This window comes from Microtus pennsylvanicus, chromosome 1 (assembly GCF_037038515.1).
Source record: "Microtus pennsylvanicus isolate mMicPen1 chromosome 1, mMicPen1.hap1, whole genome shotgun sequence".
Taxonomy (NCBI): Eukaryota; Metazoa; Chordata; class Mammalia; order Rodentia; family Cricetidae; genus Microtus; species Microtus pennsylvanicus.
This window is the reverse complement of record NC_134579.1, coordinates 145,194,631-145,213,006: the sequence shown is the minus strand read 5'-3', so window position 1 is coordinate 145,213,006 and position 18,376 is coordinate 145,194,631. Positions and strand designations below refer to the sequence as shown.

The following is an 18,376-nucleotide window of genomic DNA, read 5'->3' as shown; positions in this document are numbered from 1 at the left end:
TCTGGTAATGGGCTTTTTTTGGTAGGGAGGTTTTTGATAACAGCTTCTAATTCTTCGCGACTGACAGGTCTGTTTAGATTGTTCACCTGGTCCTGGTTTAATTTTGGTAAATGGTATTTATCTAAAAAAGTGTCCATTTCTTTTACATTTTCCAGTTTTCTGTTATACAGGCTTTTGTAGTAAGATCTAATGATTCTCTGAATTTCCTCTGTGTCTGTGGTTATGTCCCTCTTTTCATTTCTGATATTATTTATTTGCGTGTTCTCTCTCTGTCATTTAATTAGTTTGGATAGGGGTTTGTCGATCTTGTTGATTTTCTCCTAGAACCAGCTTTTTGTTTCATCGATTCTTTGGACTGTTTTCTGTGTTTCTATTTTGTTGATTTCGGCCCTCAGTTTTATTATTTCCAGTCTTCTACTCCTCCTGGGTGCGTCTGCTTCTTTTTTTTCTAGAGCTTTCAGGTGTGTTGTTAAGTCCCCAATGTATGCATTCTCCATTTTCTTTAAGTGGGCACTTAGTGCTATGAACTTTCCTCTTAGCACTGCTTTCATTGTGTCCCATAGGTTTGAGTATGTTGTCCCTTTATTTTCATTAAATTCAAGGAAGACTTTAATTTCTTTCTTAATTTCTTTTTGACCCAGGTGTGGTTCAGTAGTTGACTGTTCAGTTTCCATGAGTTTGTCAGCTTTCTGTGGGTAGCATTGTTGTTGCCTTCTAACTTTAATCCGTGGTGATCAGATAGGACACAGGTGGACACTGATATTTTTTTGTATCTGTGGAGGTTTCCTTTTTTTCCAAGTATGTGGTCAATTTTTGAGAAGGTTCCATGAGCTGCAGAGAAGAAGGTATATTCTTTCCTATTTGGGTGGAATGTTCTATAGATGTCTGTTAAGTCCATTTGCTTCATTACCTCCAATAATTCTCTTAATTCTCTATTAGGTTTCTGTCTGATTGACCTGTCCCTTGGAAAGAGAGGTGTGTTGAAGTCTCCTACTACTAGTGTGTGTGGTTTGATGTCTGCCTTGAGTTCTAGTAATATTTCTTTTACATAAGTAGGTGCTTTTATATTGGGGGCGTAGATATTCAGGATTGAGATATCATCCTGATGAATTGTTCCGGTTATGAGTATAAAGTGACCATCTCAGTATCTTCTGATTGATTTTAGTTTGAAGTCAGTTTTGTTAGAAATTAGTATGGCCACACCTTCTTTTTTCTTAGGACCATTTGCCTGAAACACCTTTTCCCAACCCTTTACTCTGAGTAGGTGCCTGTCTTTGTGTTTGAGATGTGTTTCTTGCAAACAGCAGAATGTTGGATCCTGTTTTTGTATCCAATCTTTTAGCCTATGCCTTTTTATAGGTGAATTGAGCCCATTAATATTAAGTGATATTAATGACCAGTGGTTGTTTACTAAGGTTATTCTTATTGCTTTTGGTAGTAGAGATTGTGTGTCTCCCTCTTTGATATGTGCTGGTGAAGGGTCACTAGATGCATGAGATATTGTAGGCAGTGTTGGCAGCGTTGGATACCTTGGGTTGCGATTTTCCTTCTATTACTTTCTGTAGGGCTGGATTTCTGGCTACGTATTATTTAAATTTGTTCTTATCCTGGAATGTCTTGTTTTCTCCATTGATAATGAATGATAGCTTGGCTGGGTATAGTAGTTTGGGTTTGCATCCATGGTCTCTTAGCTTCTGCAGTACATCTATCCAGGACCTTCTGGCTTTCATAGTTTCCATAGAGAAGTCAGGTGTAAGTCTGATCGGTTTACCTTCATAAGTTACTTGCCCTTTTTCCTTTGCAGCTCTTAATATTCTTTCTTTAACCTGTATATTTTGTGTTTTGATTATTATATGGCGAGGAGATGTTTTTCTTTGATCCAATCTGTTTGGTGTTCTGTATGCTACTTGGATATTTAAATGAATATCTTTCTTTAAGTTGGGAAAGTTTTCTTCCATAATTTTGTTGAAAATATTTTCTGGGCCTTTGAGCTGTGACTCTTCTCCTTCTTCTATTCCTATTATTCTTAGGTTTGGTTTTTTTATTGTGTCCCATATTTCCTGAATGTTTTGTGTTGAGAATTTGTTGGCTTTGCTGTTTTCTTTGATCTGTTCGTTTATTTTCTCTATGGTGTCCTCAGCATCTGAGATTCTTTCTTCTATCTCTTGTATTCTATTGATTATGCTTGTTTCTGTAGACTCTGCTCGTTGACCTAGATTTTCCATAACCAGCTGGTCCTCAGTTTGTATTTTCTTCCTTGCCTTCATTTCAGTTTTCAATTCCTGAACTGTTTCCATTACCTGTTTAATCGTTTTTTCTTTGTTTCCCAGGATATCATGTACGTATTTACTCATTTCTTCAAACTTTTTGTTATACTTCTCATCCATTTCTATAAGGGCATTTTTTACATGTTGTTTAAGGTCAATTTTTTCCACTTCTTCTGTGTTAGGTTGTTCAAATACTTCTGTTGTAAGATCGTTGGGTTCTTGTGTTTTCATGTTGTTTTTCAGATTATTGGGTGAATTCTTGCCTTGGCGCCTGCCCATCTCCTCCTATTGATCCTATCTAATGGTTCTTTTAAAAACCGGATCAGGTTTCCCTGCTGGCCAAGGGCTCTGCTTACAAAATGCCCTCGCTCTGTTTCCTGGTTCCTGCCGCAGGCCAAGAACCCTCTCACCCCTCCGAAGGGTCTTCAGGCTCAGGACCAGGCTCCCCGTTTGCCAGTGACCTGGTCAACCAAAGGCCTACCTCTTTGATTTAATTGTAGTAGGGCGATCTGCTCTCCTTATTGCATGCCTGTCACCGCCGCTTGCGTCTGCCGCTGCTCCGGTCCCCCAAAACCTCTTCCTGAATGCGGTGTCGCGCCGCTGCTCCGCTCTGCCACGTCTGGCCGCCGCACTGTTCCTCCATGTCTCCATTTTTTTTTAACTTTTAAAATAAGAAATATTTAAGACACACCCAAAGTACTTAAACATACTTATACTATCAATTGGAAATTTTAATGAAATGAAATCTTCAATAATCACAAAAATGTATAGTCTATTAGTGTATTTAAATATATGGCATTACTTAATGATGAAACATTTTAAATATTCTCTACTAAGACTTTCGAAATCTGTAGTGTAATCTAGTCCAACCTCAAAAAATCCCTGTACTGCAGAGCATAGGACACATAATTTCCTGACTGGCTGCACCCTGTAGATGCCCAGTCAGATTAGTGTAGCACTCAGTACTGTTCCTGTGACTCCAGCACTTGTATTCTCCCAGAACTCACTGATGGTTTTCTTCTTTATCTCTCTTCTTGTACTCATGGGTAGATGACATACATTTTGGCACAACAGTAGAATAACATTACTATCCCCTCTAACCACTGACCACTGCATTATCAGATGTATCAATTGTGTTGCCCAGACAGAATTAAAAACCTGTAGTGCAAGTGTGAGCTACTCCTCCCTTTGTCAGGGTAAAGTAGGGTAAAGAAGACATGGAAAATGGACTAGGAGGTTGGAGAGGAAATGTCAGATGCAGGTCAATAAAGAACATAAGCAATAATCTAACTTTTAGTGAGTGTTCATGAGCCTAACACTGACAGGGCAACACTGAGGAATGTGAGGTACACCATGGGGTGGGTTTGTGAGAGGGTTTGTGGTTGAAATAAGAATGTTGGTTACCTGTTTCAGGTCTTCATAGCTCAAAAGCAGGAAGTTGTTCCTTTCTCTCATGGACAGCCAGGCACGGGTGTGCTCAAACCATGATCCAAATATAACTGTGTGAAGGTAGGAAGAGAGTGTTGATTACAAAGAAAAGAGTTAGGACTGCCTGATATTCTGCACTTTTGTGTAAATGGTAGTTACCTTTATTAAGAAAATTCAAACTGCCCTGCGGTGGTGATGCATGCCTTTAATCCCAGCACTTGGGAGGCAGAGGCAGGCGGATCTCTATGATTCGAGGCCAGCCTGGTCTATAAGAGCTAGTTCCAGGACAGGAACCAAAAGCTACGGAGAACTCCTGTCTCAAAAATCACAAAAAAATATTCAAACTGACATTTACAATATTCAATGTAAAAAATGATACAAACACTACAATGAGCTGATAAAATCAAGAACACTAGTAAGCTCATCACCCCACTGCTGTACCACTGAAGCCATGAGGAGACATCCTCCTGTTGGGTACCAATGACTGAGGCATGTGTTTGGGGAAAAGCAGTCAAACTAATATAGTAAGCCAGAGGTTTCTGGACATGGTCAGGTTTGCACTATTTTAATTCCATCATGTCTGAAGAACTATCTTAAGTTTTTATGAGGGAGATCACCTTCTACTGGCTTCCCCCTCTAAGTTAGCCCCACTACTCAATAGTCACTCTTCAACACCCAAGCCTCCAAAACACAGACAAGTAGAGACCTTCCAAGCATAGACATCCACCTTCACATCCAAACTTCATTTACGTTCCTAAGGCTATTGTGATGTATTCACAATAGATCCTGGTCTAGTGAACTCTCTTCTTGTCTCAGCCTCCATTTCACACTTGCACTGTTACCCATTATCTGAAGAAATAACTGAATCAAATCAGGAAAGAAGGTAAGAGTTAAGTCAGGGTAAGAGCAGTAGAATATATGAATTCAAGGATTCTAAGATTTAATTGAAAGCTGAGGATAAATGACCTACCGAGAAGTTGTAAAGAGAAAGTGAATTCCACAAGAATTGGCAGAATTAAGTCACTTAAAGAGATTGAAAGCTGGTCTCAGGTGATGGCTCAGTGGAATGCATTTGCCTTGTAAGTGTGAGCACCTGAGTTTGAATCCTCAGGAACTATTGAACATAATAGAAATTAAGGTTCAACACCTAATGTTGTTGCTTGTCTTCCACATTCAAGCTTTGGCACAAAAACAGACATAGTCACACATTTGTTTCCATACAATCATGGATACACACACCTATGCCCATCAAAAAAGGTTAAAAGCTAAGCCAGAAGTGGTGGCATACATTTGAAATACTAAATCTCAGGAGTTAGAATGAAGGGAAGACTAGAGCTTCAATGTCATTTTCCATTACATTGTGAATTAGTGGCCAACTTGAGATACACCTGATCATGTCTGAAAATAAGCAAAAAAACAAAAATCAAAAGCATGTTAGTGAGAGCATCAAAAATAAGCCAATGACATATACGTTGCTGATAATTAACAGTTGTTCTGCTTTAGAGGTCATTTTTAAAGATAGTGTGTTTATTTGGAGGCTGGGATTACAAAGTATATGTCAAGAAGGCTCTCTGTCTGTTTTGTAGAAAAGGATTACTTGAACTATTGATCCACTTTATTCATCCCATAAATGTCATGAGTGAAGGCTTTTACCATATTACTCAGCCTGAATATATTATTTTCTTATACTTTAATTGATATATATCAAGTTATGAGACCTAGTGGCTGTATCCAACAACAATAATTCACAAGGTCTGAGTGTTAGTGGGAGAGCAATGGTCAATAAGCAAGCAAGAAAGTACCTGCCTCCTGGTCTAGTGTTCTAGTGGGACAAAAAAGGTTCAATGACAGAGTTGGCAAGAATGATAACTTATATGATGTTGTGAAAATTACTCCTATCAGAACAGCAACAGGTTGAGTGAAATGCTATGAAGGTATGCATTAAGATTGCATGATAGTGTTACTAATCATATCAATCAATAGAAAGAGGGGAATATATCATCAGGTTGAGGTAGAGAAAGGCTGGGAAAGAGGAGAGGTAGTGGAAATGAAAGATGGAGAGAGAAAGAGAGAGACAGAGACAGAGAGAGAGAGAGAGAATGTTATACATCGACATTCAGAAAACATGAAAGGCTTTAGAAACTTGTACTTAATGAAATAATTTTTAAAAGATTTATTTTATTTTTATTTTTACATATGTTTGTGCATTTTCACATGCATATGAGTGTGTGTGTGCCCACAGACATTAGAAGAATGCCAGTTCTCCTCAAGCTAGAGATATGAAAAATTGGGAGCCACTTGATTTGGGTTCTGGAAACAAACTCCCCTCCTCTAAAAAGCCACAAGTTCTTTTAATCACTGAAGGATCTCCATAGCCCCTAATTACATAATTATGAAAAGTAATTTATAAAAACAATTTTATTGCACCAGGAAAAGTAAAAATTAGCACAAATGGTCTACACAACAAATAAATTTGAAATGAAGAAAATACAGATACAAAATTAAATGGTGGCACTATGAGAACAACAGGTAAAAAAGTACTTACCATATACTCCTGATGATTAAACTGTCTCTGTAACCCATATAATAAGAGTAGACAATTGACCCCACAAAGTTGTTCTTATGTTCTCACAAAAGTTCTGTGAGATGTGTGTACACACAGAGGCACTCTAGCACACACATGCACAACACACACACACACACCAGATCATAATAAAAAAGATATTTTTGAAGAAAAATATATCACAGTATGAAGGCACGGTGAGGGACTTGGGAAAATTCATTAAGAACAAAGTTTTATAATAAAAAGACAGGAGTAGGAATTACAAGATATCTGTCCCTCTATGAAAAGATGAAATGCAAGTTTCAAAGGTATAGAAAACGTTTTTATTATCATATCCCATGATAAGAAAAGAGATAGTGTGTTAGTAGCTTTTAATGTTAACTTAACACAACATATAACTAATCTTGAAAGAGAATTTGAATGAAAAATATTCTAGATTACATTGATCTGTGGGCATGGCTTTGAAAGGTTGTTCTTATAGTTCATTAATAATGCAGAAAGGTGGGACACAATGTGGGCAGCATAATTCCCTACTCATCATAGTGTAGAAAAGTAGGGAAGAGAAAGTTAGCTGCAAGCAAGAGAGCAGGGCAAACATATTGTCTCTCTGCCCTTGACTGTGAAATGTAGTGCTTTAATTTCCTACCAAAACTTTCCAGCAATAAACTGTAACCTGGAGTTGTAAGCAAAACCAAAACTTTTCTCTCTGCTATTGGATTTTCTTTTATTCTAGCCCTATGTTGGAATGCCCAATGCCTAAACATTGTTGGCTGTTTTACTCTTTTTTTCTTTGCTCTTTGGGGGGGGGGTCTGCCTCACATCTCACAAATAAATCAGACATGGAGACTTATTCTTTCTTATAAATGCCAGCCTTAGCTTTGCTTTTTTTCTAGTCAAAAAATAAAATTATCCCATCCATCTTTTGTCATTGGGCTTTTACCTTTTCCTATTTCTTGCATGTCTTTTCTTTCTTCCCTACTCTGAGACTTGCTATGTAGCTGGGTGACTAGACCCCGAAGTCAATCTCCTTTCCTTTCTCCCCCATCTCTTTTCCATGAGCTCTCTTCCTATTTATTCTCTCTGCCTGTCAGCCCTGCCTATCGTTTTTTCCTGCCTCAATATTGCCTGCTTAGCTCTCTCTTAGAACATCAGGTGTTTTAGACAGGCAAAGTTTCACAGCTTCACAGAGTTAAACAAATTAAACATAAAAGAAAGCGACAAGAACTGGCTTTGTGGGAACCTAGCCTGTTTGGATGCTCACCTTCCTAGACCTGGATGGAGGGGGGAGGACCTTGTACTTCCCACAGGGCCGGGAACCCTGACTGTTCTTTGGACTGGAGAGGGAGGGGGAAAGGAATGGGAGAGGGGGAGAAGAGTGAGGGGATGGGGAGGTTTGGGGGGAGGGGAGAGGGAGGAGTCGGGGGGAGGGAAATGGAAGGTGGGGAGGAGGCGGAAATTTGTTCTTTTCTTTTTTTTATTAAAATTTTTTTTAATTAAAAATTTCTACCTCCTCCCCCCCTCCCTTTTCCCTCCCCCTTCCCTCTCCAGCCAAAGGGCAGTCAGGGTTCCCTGCCCTGTGGAAAATCCAAGGTCCTCCCCGCTCCATCCAGGTCTAGTAAGGTGAGCTTCCAAACCGGCTAGGCTCCCACAAAGCCAGTACATGCAGTAGGGTCAAAACTCAGTGCCATTGTCCTTGGCTTCTCGGCAGCTCTCATTGTCCACCATATTCAGTGAGTCGGGTTTTATCCCATGCATTTTCAGTCCCAGTCCAGCTGGCCTTTATGATCTCCTAAAGATCAGCCCCACTGTCTCAGTGGGTGGGTGCTCCTCTTGCGGTCTTGACTTCCTTGCTCATGTTCTCCCTGCTTCTGTTCCTCATTTGCAACACATCTTTGAAACATTAAAATAAATGTTCTAAAAGATTAATGAATGTATCACATCTTAAAATAATATTTTATAACATCCCTATAAGTGCTTTCTGTTGGAACAGAAGCCAACTCAGATACAGGTGGAAAGTAGGGCACCACAGAGACTAAAAAAGAATCTTCCCTCAGAATTGTATAAGTAAACAAAGACAGCACATTGAAACTGTCAAGAGAGAAACACCAAGTCTAATGTAATAGAAGGTCTGTTAGAACTGAAATTTCAACTGAGACTTTAAAATCTCAGTAGGAGGGACTGGAAATTTGTATTTCAAGTTCTAAAAGTCAACCAATGCCATCTCAACTACTGGACGCAACAACGCTTCTTGTCATAAGTTAAGGAAAAATAAAACTTTATATGCTAAACATATGTAAAATGGATTTATGAATTCATTTTGTACACCAAGAATGCCGTACAAAATATAATTATGGGAGCCTTTAGACCAAAGAGAAAAAAAGTTCTATCTGCAACAAGTATAAGTTAGCTTCAGCAGTCTATTTGACACAACTTGGAATTATCTGAGAAATTCCCAGTTAAGATATTGTCCCTATCAGATTGGTATGTGGCCACATGCTTGAATTATAGTTTTGATTAATGATTGGTATGGTATGACACAGCATATGTAGCTGGGACTGAGCTGTATGAGAAAGCTGATTTAGCATGAGATACTGAAGAAGTTATCAAGCAGATTAGTAAAATGGTTTCTGCTTTATTTCCTAATGAAGATACTGCCCTAACTTTTCCAAAAAATAGATTGAGACCTGAAAGTATAAGCCAGATAAACACTTTTTCCTCCTACGTTGCTTCTGGCAAGAGTGTTTTTATCACAAAGACCATAAAGCAAACTAGAACAACAGTTAAATAAGAAATAAAATTAAAACAGCTTGCACACTTTGGCAAAATCTTCAAAATGACAGAAATCAATAGACTTCTCCCATTAGTTACTGAATAGTAATGTCAACATCTAATAAAGTATCACAGACAAGAAGATGGGAATAAAAATTAGAAAGCATATATTTGTTATACTTTATCATAAAAACACATGGAACCTTACAATGAAATGATGAATAAAGTTGTTCCAGGCAAATAGAGCTAGAAAACAAGAGTGTTGCTAATTTAATTTGACAAAATAGACTTGAAACAAAATCTAGTGAGAAATAATAAATAGCACTTCCTACTGATTAAAGGAAGACTTCAAGGAGAAAACCATACAATTTCAAACACAGCTGCACCCAGAAAACGCTACTACATGAAAGAACACAGGCTACCATCGTGTGACATAATAGATTCACTTTTAACAATTAGCCTATAGAAAGTATATAGAATTAAATGACATCACAAGTAAAAACAACCCTAAACAACATCTCCAGAATATTGTATCCAAACACTGTAGAATACGTTTTTCTCAGAAGCTCATGGAACATTCTCTAAAATAGATCATATGTTAGGAAACAGAAAGTATCTTAACAAATATGGGGAAACTTAAATAATTCTTTATATTCTACCTGACAAGAATAAAAGGACTGTACATTAACGACATGGAGAAACTCTAGAGGGTAAATGAACTCATGGACATTAAATAACTCACAACATAATTGGGAATGTGTCTTTGAGAAATCAAGAGTAAAAAGATTCTTACAATAAAAGGAAAATAAAAAACAAACACACTTTAATCTGTGAAATGCATTGTAAGCAGACCTAAGAGAGATGTTTAAAGGTCAATGTACTTACATAAAGAAATCAGTTAGATATCTAATAAATTAGTTAATGATTCACCTTAGGGCTCTCTAGAAAAAGAACAAGTCAAATGCCAAAATCAATAGCTATAAAGTAAGTACAGACATTAATGAAATACATAATTTGAAAACAGCCCAACAGCAAAACAAACCAGACAGTCAATGAAACAGATGTGATTCCTTCAAAATGTAAATAATATTGAAAAATTTTAGATAAACTAACCAAAGGAAAGAAAAATTATCAAAATTAAGACATGAAAATGGAGCGTTATGACAGTCACCAGTGAAATTCAGAAAATTATTAGAGTTTACCTTAAGAAATTCCACCAAACTGGAAAATCTAAAACATATGGATAAATTTCTATATAGATAAAAATACTAAAATTAAACTAAGATGACATTTAAAAAATAAATAGGTATATGGTGAGGAGAAGTTCAGCAGTTAAAAGCATTCACTGTTCCTCTACAGGACCAGGATTTAGTTTCCAGTATCTACATGATAGTTGTCAGGGTGCTCTTTCAGCCTCTGTGGGCATCAGACACATATGCAGCAAGACAAATGCATGCAAGCAAAACACTCCTACAAAGAAAATAAAATGAACCTTAAAATTAATCAGTCCTGACCCTGCCCCTTGCCTGCCACCTCTGGATTAGGAGAAGGAACAGAAAGACCAGGACTGAACAACTCAGCTACCACTGAGGTCCAGATCCAGGGCACTGAGTGGTTTACCTCAACATAGACACTATCAGTAAGCTTCTGGAGAAAGTAGAAAAGACAAGCCCTGTGGAACAATAGCCACAGAATCATCATGAGTCTGAGCAATAATAGAATATCCAAGATATCCAATAATATCCTCATCCAAGTCTAGATGAGGGTCCAGTATTGATGGTGTAGCAGAAGCCAGAGACCCTGAACGTGAACACATTTCATTGCAATGAATATTTATAAGTAAAGCTATTTTGGCAAAAGGGTATACTTCATGACATATCTTAGCTCCCAATGCTGCTATGATGAACAAATATGTTATGGAAAGGTGAGAATGATGGAGTAGAAAGTAGTACAAGTATTCTGGAACTGGACATGGAGGTTGTGATGGGTATAAGGAAGGACTAGATTTGATAGAGGAGCAGGTCATTGCCCAGAGGGATGAGTGAAAGAGTTTGATTTTTTGTTTGATTTTCCTTTGTTTTTAAAATAAGTCTACTTATTTATGGCTAGAAACCAATTATGAGTGAGTACATCCCATATTCATCTCTTTGGGTCTAGGTTACCTCACTCAGATTAATGTTTTCTATTTCCATCCAATTGCATGCAAAATTCGAGAAGTCATTGTTTTTTACCACAGCGTAGTACTCTAACGTGTATATATTCCACACTATCTTCATCCATTCTTCCATTGAAGGGCATCTAGGTTGTTTCCAGGTTCTGGCTATCACAAATAATACTGCGATGAACATAATTGAACAAATGCTTTTGACATGTTATAGAGCATCTCTTGGGTAAATTCCCAAGAGTGGTATTGCTGGGTCCAGGGGTAGGTTGATCCCGAATTTCCTGAGAAACTGAAACACTGACTTCCACAGTGGTTGCACAAGATTGCATTCCCACCAGCAATGGATGAGGGTACCCCTTCCTCCACAGCCTCTCCAGCAAAGGCTATCATTGGAGTTTTTTATTTTAGCCATTCTGACAGGTGTAAGATGATATCTCAAAGTTGTTTTGATTTGCATTTCCCTGATTGCTAAGGAAATTGAGCAGGACCTTAAGTGTCTTTTGGCCATTTGAAGTTCTTCTGTTGAGAATTCTCTGTTCAGTTCAGTGCCCCATTTTTTAATTGGGTTAATTAGCATTTTAAAGTCTAGTTTCCTGAGTTCTCTATATGTTTTGGAGATCAGACCTTTGTCAGTTGCGGGGTTGGTGAAGATCTTCTCCCAGTCAATAGGTTGCCTTTGTGTCTTAGTGACAGTGTCCTTTGCTTTACAGAAGCTTCTCAGTTTTAGTAGGTCCCATTTATTTAATGTTGCCCTTAATGTCTGTGCTTCTGGGGTTATACCTAAGAAGCGATCACCTGTGCCCATCTGTTGTAGGATATTTCCCACTTTCTCTTCTATCAGGTTCAGTGTTTTCGGGCTGATAATGAGGTCTTTAATCCATTTGGACTTGAGTTTTGTGCACGGTGATAGATATGGGTCTATTTTCATTCTTCTACAGGTTGACATCCAGTTGTGCCAGCACCGTTTGTTGAAGATGCTTTCTTTCTTCCATTGTATACTTTTAGCTCCTTTATCGAAAATGAGGTGTTCATAGGTTTGTGGGATAAAATCCGGGTCTTCTATACGATTCCATTGGTCGACTTCTCTGTTTTTATGCCAGTACCACCCTGTTTTCATTACTGTAGCTCTGTAATAGAGTTTGAAGTCAGGGATGGTAATGCCTCCAGAAGATCCTTTATTGTATAGGATTGTTTTGGCTATCCTGGGTTTTTTGTTTTTCCATATAAAGTTGATTATTGTCCTCTCCAGATCTGTGAAGAATTTTGATGGGACCTTGATGGGGATTGCATTGAATCTATAAATTGCCTTTGGTAGAATTGCCATTTTTACTATGTTGATTCTCCCAATCCAAGAGCAAGGGATGTCCTTCCATTTTCTGGTATCCTCTTCAATTTCTTTCTTCAATGCCTTAAAGTTCTTGTGAAATAGATCTTTCACTTCCTTGGTTAGAGTTACCCCAAGATATTTTATGCTGTTTGTGGCTATCGTGAAAGGTGAAGCTTCTCTGATTTCCCTCTCTGCTTCCATATCCTTTGTGTATAGGAGGGTGACTGATCTTTTGGAGTTGATCTTGTATCCTGCCACATTACTAAAGGTGTTTATCAGTTGTAAAAGTTCTTTGGTGTAGTTTTGAGGGTCGCTTATGTACACTATCATATCATCTGCAAATAACGAAAGTTTCACTTCTTGCTTTCCAATTTGAATCCCCTTGATCCCATTATGTTGTCTTATTGCTATTGCTAGAACTTCAAGCACTATATTGAAGAGGTATGGCGAGAGTGGACAGCCTTGTCGTGTTCCTGAGTTTAGTGGGATGGCTTTGAGTTTCTCTCTGTTTAATTTGATTTAGCTGTCGGCTTGCTATATATAGCTTTTATTATATTAAATATGACCCTTTTATCCCTCATCTCTCCAATACTTTTATCATAAAGGGATGTTGAATTTTGTCAAATGCTTTTTCAGCATGTAATGAAATGATCATATGGTTTTTTTCTTTCAATTTATTTATATGCTGGATAACATTGATAGATTTGCGTATGTTGAACCAGCCCTGCATCCCTGGGATGAAGCCTATTTGATCATAATGGATTATTTTCCTAATGTGTTCCTGGCTTTGGTTTGCCAGTATTTTGGTTGAGGATTTTTGCGTCAATGTTCATGAGTGAGATTGGCCTGTTATTCTCTTTCCTGGTTAAGTCTTTGTGTGGTGTTGGTATCAGAGTAAATGTTGCTTCATAAAAGGAATTTGGTAATGACTCTTCTGTTTCTATATTGTGAAATACATTAAGGAATATAGGTATTAGGTCTTCTTGGAAGTTCTGGTAGAATTCCGCATTGAAACCATCTGGTCCTGGGCTTTTTTTGGTAGGGAGGTTTTTGATAACCTCTTCTAATTCTTCGCGACTAACAGGTCTATTTAGATAGTTCACCTGGTCCTGGTCTAACTTTGGTATATGGTATTTATCTAAAAAAGTGTCCATTTCCTTTACATTTTCCAGTTTTGTGGCATATAGGCTTTTGTAATAAGATCTAACGAATCTCTCAATTTCCTCTGTGTCTGTGGTTATGTCCCCCTTTTCATTTCTGATCTTATTAATTTGCAAATTCTCCCTCTGCCGTTTGATTAGTTTGGATAGGGGTTTGTCAATCTTGTTGATTTTCTCCAGGAACCAGCTTTTTGTTTCATTGATTCTTTGTATTGTTTTCTGTGTTTCTATTTTGCTGATTTCAGCCCTCAGTTTGATTATTTCCAGTCTTCTACTCCTCCTAGGTGAGTCTGCTTCTTTTTTTTCTATAGCTTTCAGGTGGGCTGTTAAGTCTCCAATATGTGCTTTCTCTGCTTTCTTTAAGTGGGCACTTAGTGCTATAAACTTTCCTCTTAGGACTGCTTTCATAGTGTCCCATAAGTTTGAGTATGTTGTTTCTTTATTTTCATTGAATTCAAGGAAGACTTTAATTTCTTTCTTTGTTTCTTCCTTAATCCAGGTATGGTTCAGTAGTTGACTGTTCAGTTTCCATGAGTTTGTAGGCTTTCGGGGGGTAGCATTGCTGTTGAATTTTAACTTTAACCCATAGTGATCTGATAAGACACAGGTGGTTACTAATTTTTTTTGTAACTGTGTAAGTTTGCTTTATTACCGAGTATGTGGTCAATTTTCGAGAAGGTTCCATGAGCTGCAGAGAAGAAGGTATATACTTTTCTATTCCGGTGGAATATTCTATAGATGTCTGTTAAGTCCATTTGCTTCATTACCTCCATTAATTCTCTAATTTCTCTGTTAGGTTTCTGTCTGATTGACCTGTCCATTGGTGAGAGAGGAGTGTTGAAGTTTCCTACTATTAGTGTGTGTGGTTTGATGGCTGCCTTGAGTTTTAGTAATGTTTCTTTTACATACGTGGGTGCTTTTATATTAGGGGCATAGATATTCAGGATTGAGACTTCATCCTGATGAATTGTTCCTGTTATGAGTATAAAATGTCCCTCTCCATCTTTTCTGATTGATTTCAGTTTGAAGTCAACTTTGTTAGAAATTAGTATGGACACACCTGCTTGTTTCTTAGGTCCATTTGCTTGATAAGCCTTTTCCCAGTCCTTTACTCTGAGTAGGTTCCTTTTTTTGTGCTTGAGGTGTGTTTCTTGTAAATAGCAGAATGTTGGATCCTGTTTTCATATCCAATCTCTTAGCCTGTGCCTTTTTATAGGTGAGTTGAGCCCATTGACATTAAGTGATATTAATGACCAGTGGTTGTTAACTCCGGTCACTTTTTTAGTAGTAGAGTTGTGTGTTTCCCTTCTTTGAGTTGCACTGGTGAAGGGTCTCTAGATGTCTGAGTTATTGTGGTCATTGTTGGACTCCTTGGTTAGTGATTTTCCTTCTATTACTTTCTGTAAGGCTGGATTTGTGGCTACGTATTGTTTAAATTTGTTTTTATCCTGGAAAATTTTGTTTTCTCTATTTATAGTGAACAAAATCTTGGCTGAGTATAGAAGTCTGGGCTTGCATCCATAGTCTCTTAGTTTTTGCAATACATCCGTTCAGGACCTTCTGGCTTTCATGGTTTCCATAGAGAAGTCAGGTGTAAGTCTGATAGGTTTACCTTTATAAGTAAGTTGGCCTTTTTCCTTTGTGGCTCTTAATATTCTTTCTTTATTCTGTATGCTTTGTGTTTTGATTATTATATGGTGAGGGGATGTTTTCCTTTGATTCAGCCTATTTGGTGTTCTGTATGTTTCTTGAACCTTCATAGGTACATCTTTCTTTAGGTTGGGAAAGTTTTCTTGTATAATTTTATTAAATATATTTTCTGGAATGTTGAGCTGCACTTCTCCTTCTTCTATCCCAATTATTCATAGGTTTGGTCTTTTTATTGTATTTCATATTTCCTGAATATTTTGTGATGAGAGGTTGTTGGACGTGCTGTTTTCTTTGATCAGTGCGTTTATTTTCTCTATGTTATCCTCAGAATCTGAGATTCTTTCTTCTATCTCTTGTATTCTGCTGGTTATGCTTGTTTCTGTAGTCTCTATTCGTTTACCTAGATTTTCCATGTCCAGCCGGTCCTCTGTTTGTGTTTTCTTCTTTGCCTCCATTTCAGTTTTCAAGTCATGAACTGTTTCCATTATCTGCTTGATTGTTTTTCCTTGGTTTTCTAGGTAATCATTCACTGATTTACTCAATTCTTCAAACTTTCTGTTATACTTCTCATCCATTTCTTTAAGGGCGTGTTTTACACGCTGTTTAAGGGCGTCAATCACTTTCATGAAGTCAATCTTTTCGGCTTCTTCTTGATTAAGGTGTTCATGTCCTCCTGTTGTGAGGTCTCTGGGTTCTGGTGGTTTCATGTTGTTTTTCAGATTGTTGGGTGAATTCTTGCATTGGCACCGCCCATCTCTTCCTCCGAATGCTTCCCTATGGATCTTCTTTTACAGGATCAGGTCTCCTTGCCCACTGATGTACCTTCCCAGTGATCTCACTCCCCAGTGATGGCTCTCCTGGTGCCTAGATCAGTTCTCTCTGCTGCTTGGGTAGCTCGTGGACAAAGGGCCTACCTTGCTTGCTGCAGGCAGGCTATTGCGACAAAAGAACTACCGCCTTCCCTGTTGCCCTCCCGATTCGGATTCGGTCCCAGCACCCAAACAGGCTGAGCTGGGAGATGTTATGTGGCCAAAGAGGGGAGGGAGGCAGATGGGGGGGGAGGATGACTTTTTAAATTCCATCAATTTTCTTTCAAATTTCCTGATGCCATTGTTTTTACCAGGTGAGTAACATTCCATTGAGTAAATGGACCAAATGTTCTTTATCCATTCTTTGGTTGAGGGGCCCCTAGGTTGTTTCCAGGTTCTGGCCATTATGAAAAATGCTGATTTGAACACTGGGGAGACTACTGAAAATGAGGGGTATTTCTGGGTCAGGTAAAAACCTTGCACAAGAGAATCTTACAGGAATCTATAAGGAAGATTCCAGCTTAGACTCATAGCAATGTCAGATATGTAGCCTGAGTTGGCCATCCCCTATGACCAGACTGGTTCCTAGCCCAACAGTAATCAGAGTGACATCATCAAGTAACAGATAGGAACAGATCCAGACCCATAGCCAAACATTAGCTGGAGTTCAGGGAGTCTTTCAGAAAATGATGAGATAGGATTGTAGGTGCCAGAAGGGTCAAGGACACCAGAAGAAAACTCATAGAATCAACCTGGTCTCATAGAGGCTCACAGACACGGAACTGAATACCAGGGTGCCTAGAGGGGGTTGACATAGGCCCTCTTTATATATGTTACAGTTTGGTAGAGTGGATCTCTTATGGAACTGCTAGCAGTTAACTTCTTATGGAATGTCTCTGACTCTTTTACTGGTTCTTGGGACTCTACTCCTTGTACTGGGTCACCTTGTTCATCTTTAATACATGGGGAGATACATAGTCTTACTACAACTTGATATGTAATGTTTTGTTGATTTTCATGGGAAACGCTCCCTTTCCTAACAAGAAATGGTAGAGGGATGCTTGGGGATGATAATAGAGGAGGTATGTGGGTGAGGGACTGGGAGGAAATGAGTTAGGAATAACTAAGGCTTGAATGTAAAAGAAAGATTAATAGACTTATTTTATTTTTATTTATTTATTTATTTTTAGATAAAAACATGGTTAATAATACTTTATTAGTATTTATTAGTACCACGCATCTGAATGAAATGGAATTATACATTGAGTTTGATACAACTCATTGAAAATAATTCCCTGTAATTCTCTGTAAGACTTTACTAATTTTTTTTTATTGAGAAAAGGAAAAAAAACAAGTTTCCGCCTCCTCCCAGCCTCCAATTTCCCTCCCCCTCCTCCCTCCCTTTTCCCCCTCCTCTTACCCTTCTCCCCTTCCCCCTACTCCTCTCCCCCTCCCTCTTCAGTACAAAGAGCAGTCAGGGTTCCCTGCCCTGTGGAAAGTCCAAGATCCTCCCCCCTCCGTCCATATCTAGGAAGGTGAACATCCAAACTGGCTAGGCTCCCTCAAAGCCAGCACATTAAGTAGGATCAAAACCCCGTGCCATTGTCCTTGGCTTCTCATCAGCCCTCATTGTTTGCCATGTTCAGAGAGTCCAGTTTTATCCCATGCTATTTCAGTCATAGTCCAGCTGGCCTTGGTGAGCTCCCAATAGATCAGCCCCACTGTCTCAGTAGGTGGGTGCACCCCTCGTGGTCCCGACTTATTTGCTCATGTTCTCCTTCCTTCTGCTCCTCATTGGGACCTCGGGAGCTCAGTCCAGTGCTCCAGTGTGGGTCTCTGTCTCTATCTCCATCCATCACCAGATAAAGGTTCTATGGTGATATGCAAGATATTCGTCAGTATTGCTCTAGGATAGGGTCATTTCAGGTTCCCTATCCTCAGCTGCCCAAGGAACTAACTAGGGACATTGCCCTGGGCACCTGTGAGCCACTCTAGGTTCAAGTCTCTTGCCAACCCTAAGGTGGCTCCCTTAACTAAGAATTGTGCTTCCTTGCTCCCCTATCCAACCTTCCTTTATCCCAATCATCATGTTTCCCCAGGTTCCCCACATTCTCCCCTTCAAACTTTTTTCTCCCATCTCCCCTCACCCCCTTCCCGCCCCACCCCCAAGATCCCACTTTTCTCCCCGGCAATTTTGTCTACTTCCCATAGCCAAGAGGATAACTATATGTTTTTCCTT

The 18,376-nt window shown here is 38.7% G+C and overlaps 1 protein-coding gene across 2 annotated transcripts in view; it reads right to left on the bottom strand.

Moving 5' to 3' along the window:
• Positions 1-18,376, bottom strand: part of LOC142860339 (sulfotransferase 2A1-like) — a 124,922-nt gene that overhangs the window by 92,302 nt on the left and 14,244 nt on the right. Inside the window, exon 4 of one of the 2 annotated variants that reach the window (XM_075991472.1) lies at positions 3,672-3,766. The exons of the other annotated variant lie outside the window; for it this stretch is intronic. Coding sequence (XP_075847587.1) covers positions 3,672-3,766 — 95 coding nt within the window. The remainder of the gene's footprint in view (positions 1-3,671; positions 3,767-18,376) is intronic. 2 annotated transcript variants of the gene reach the window in all.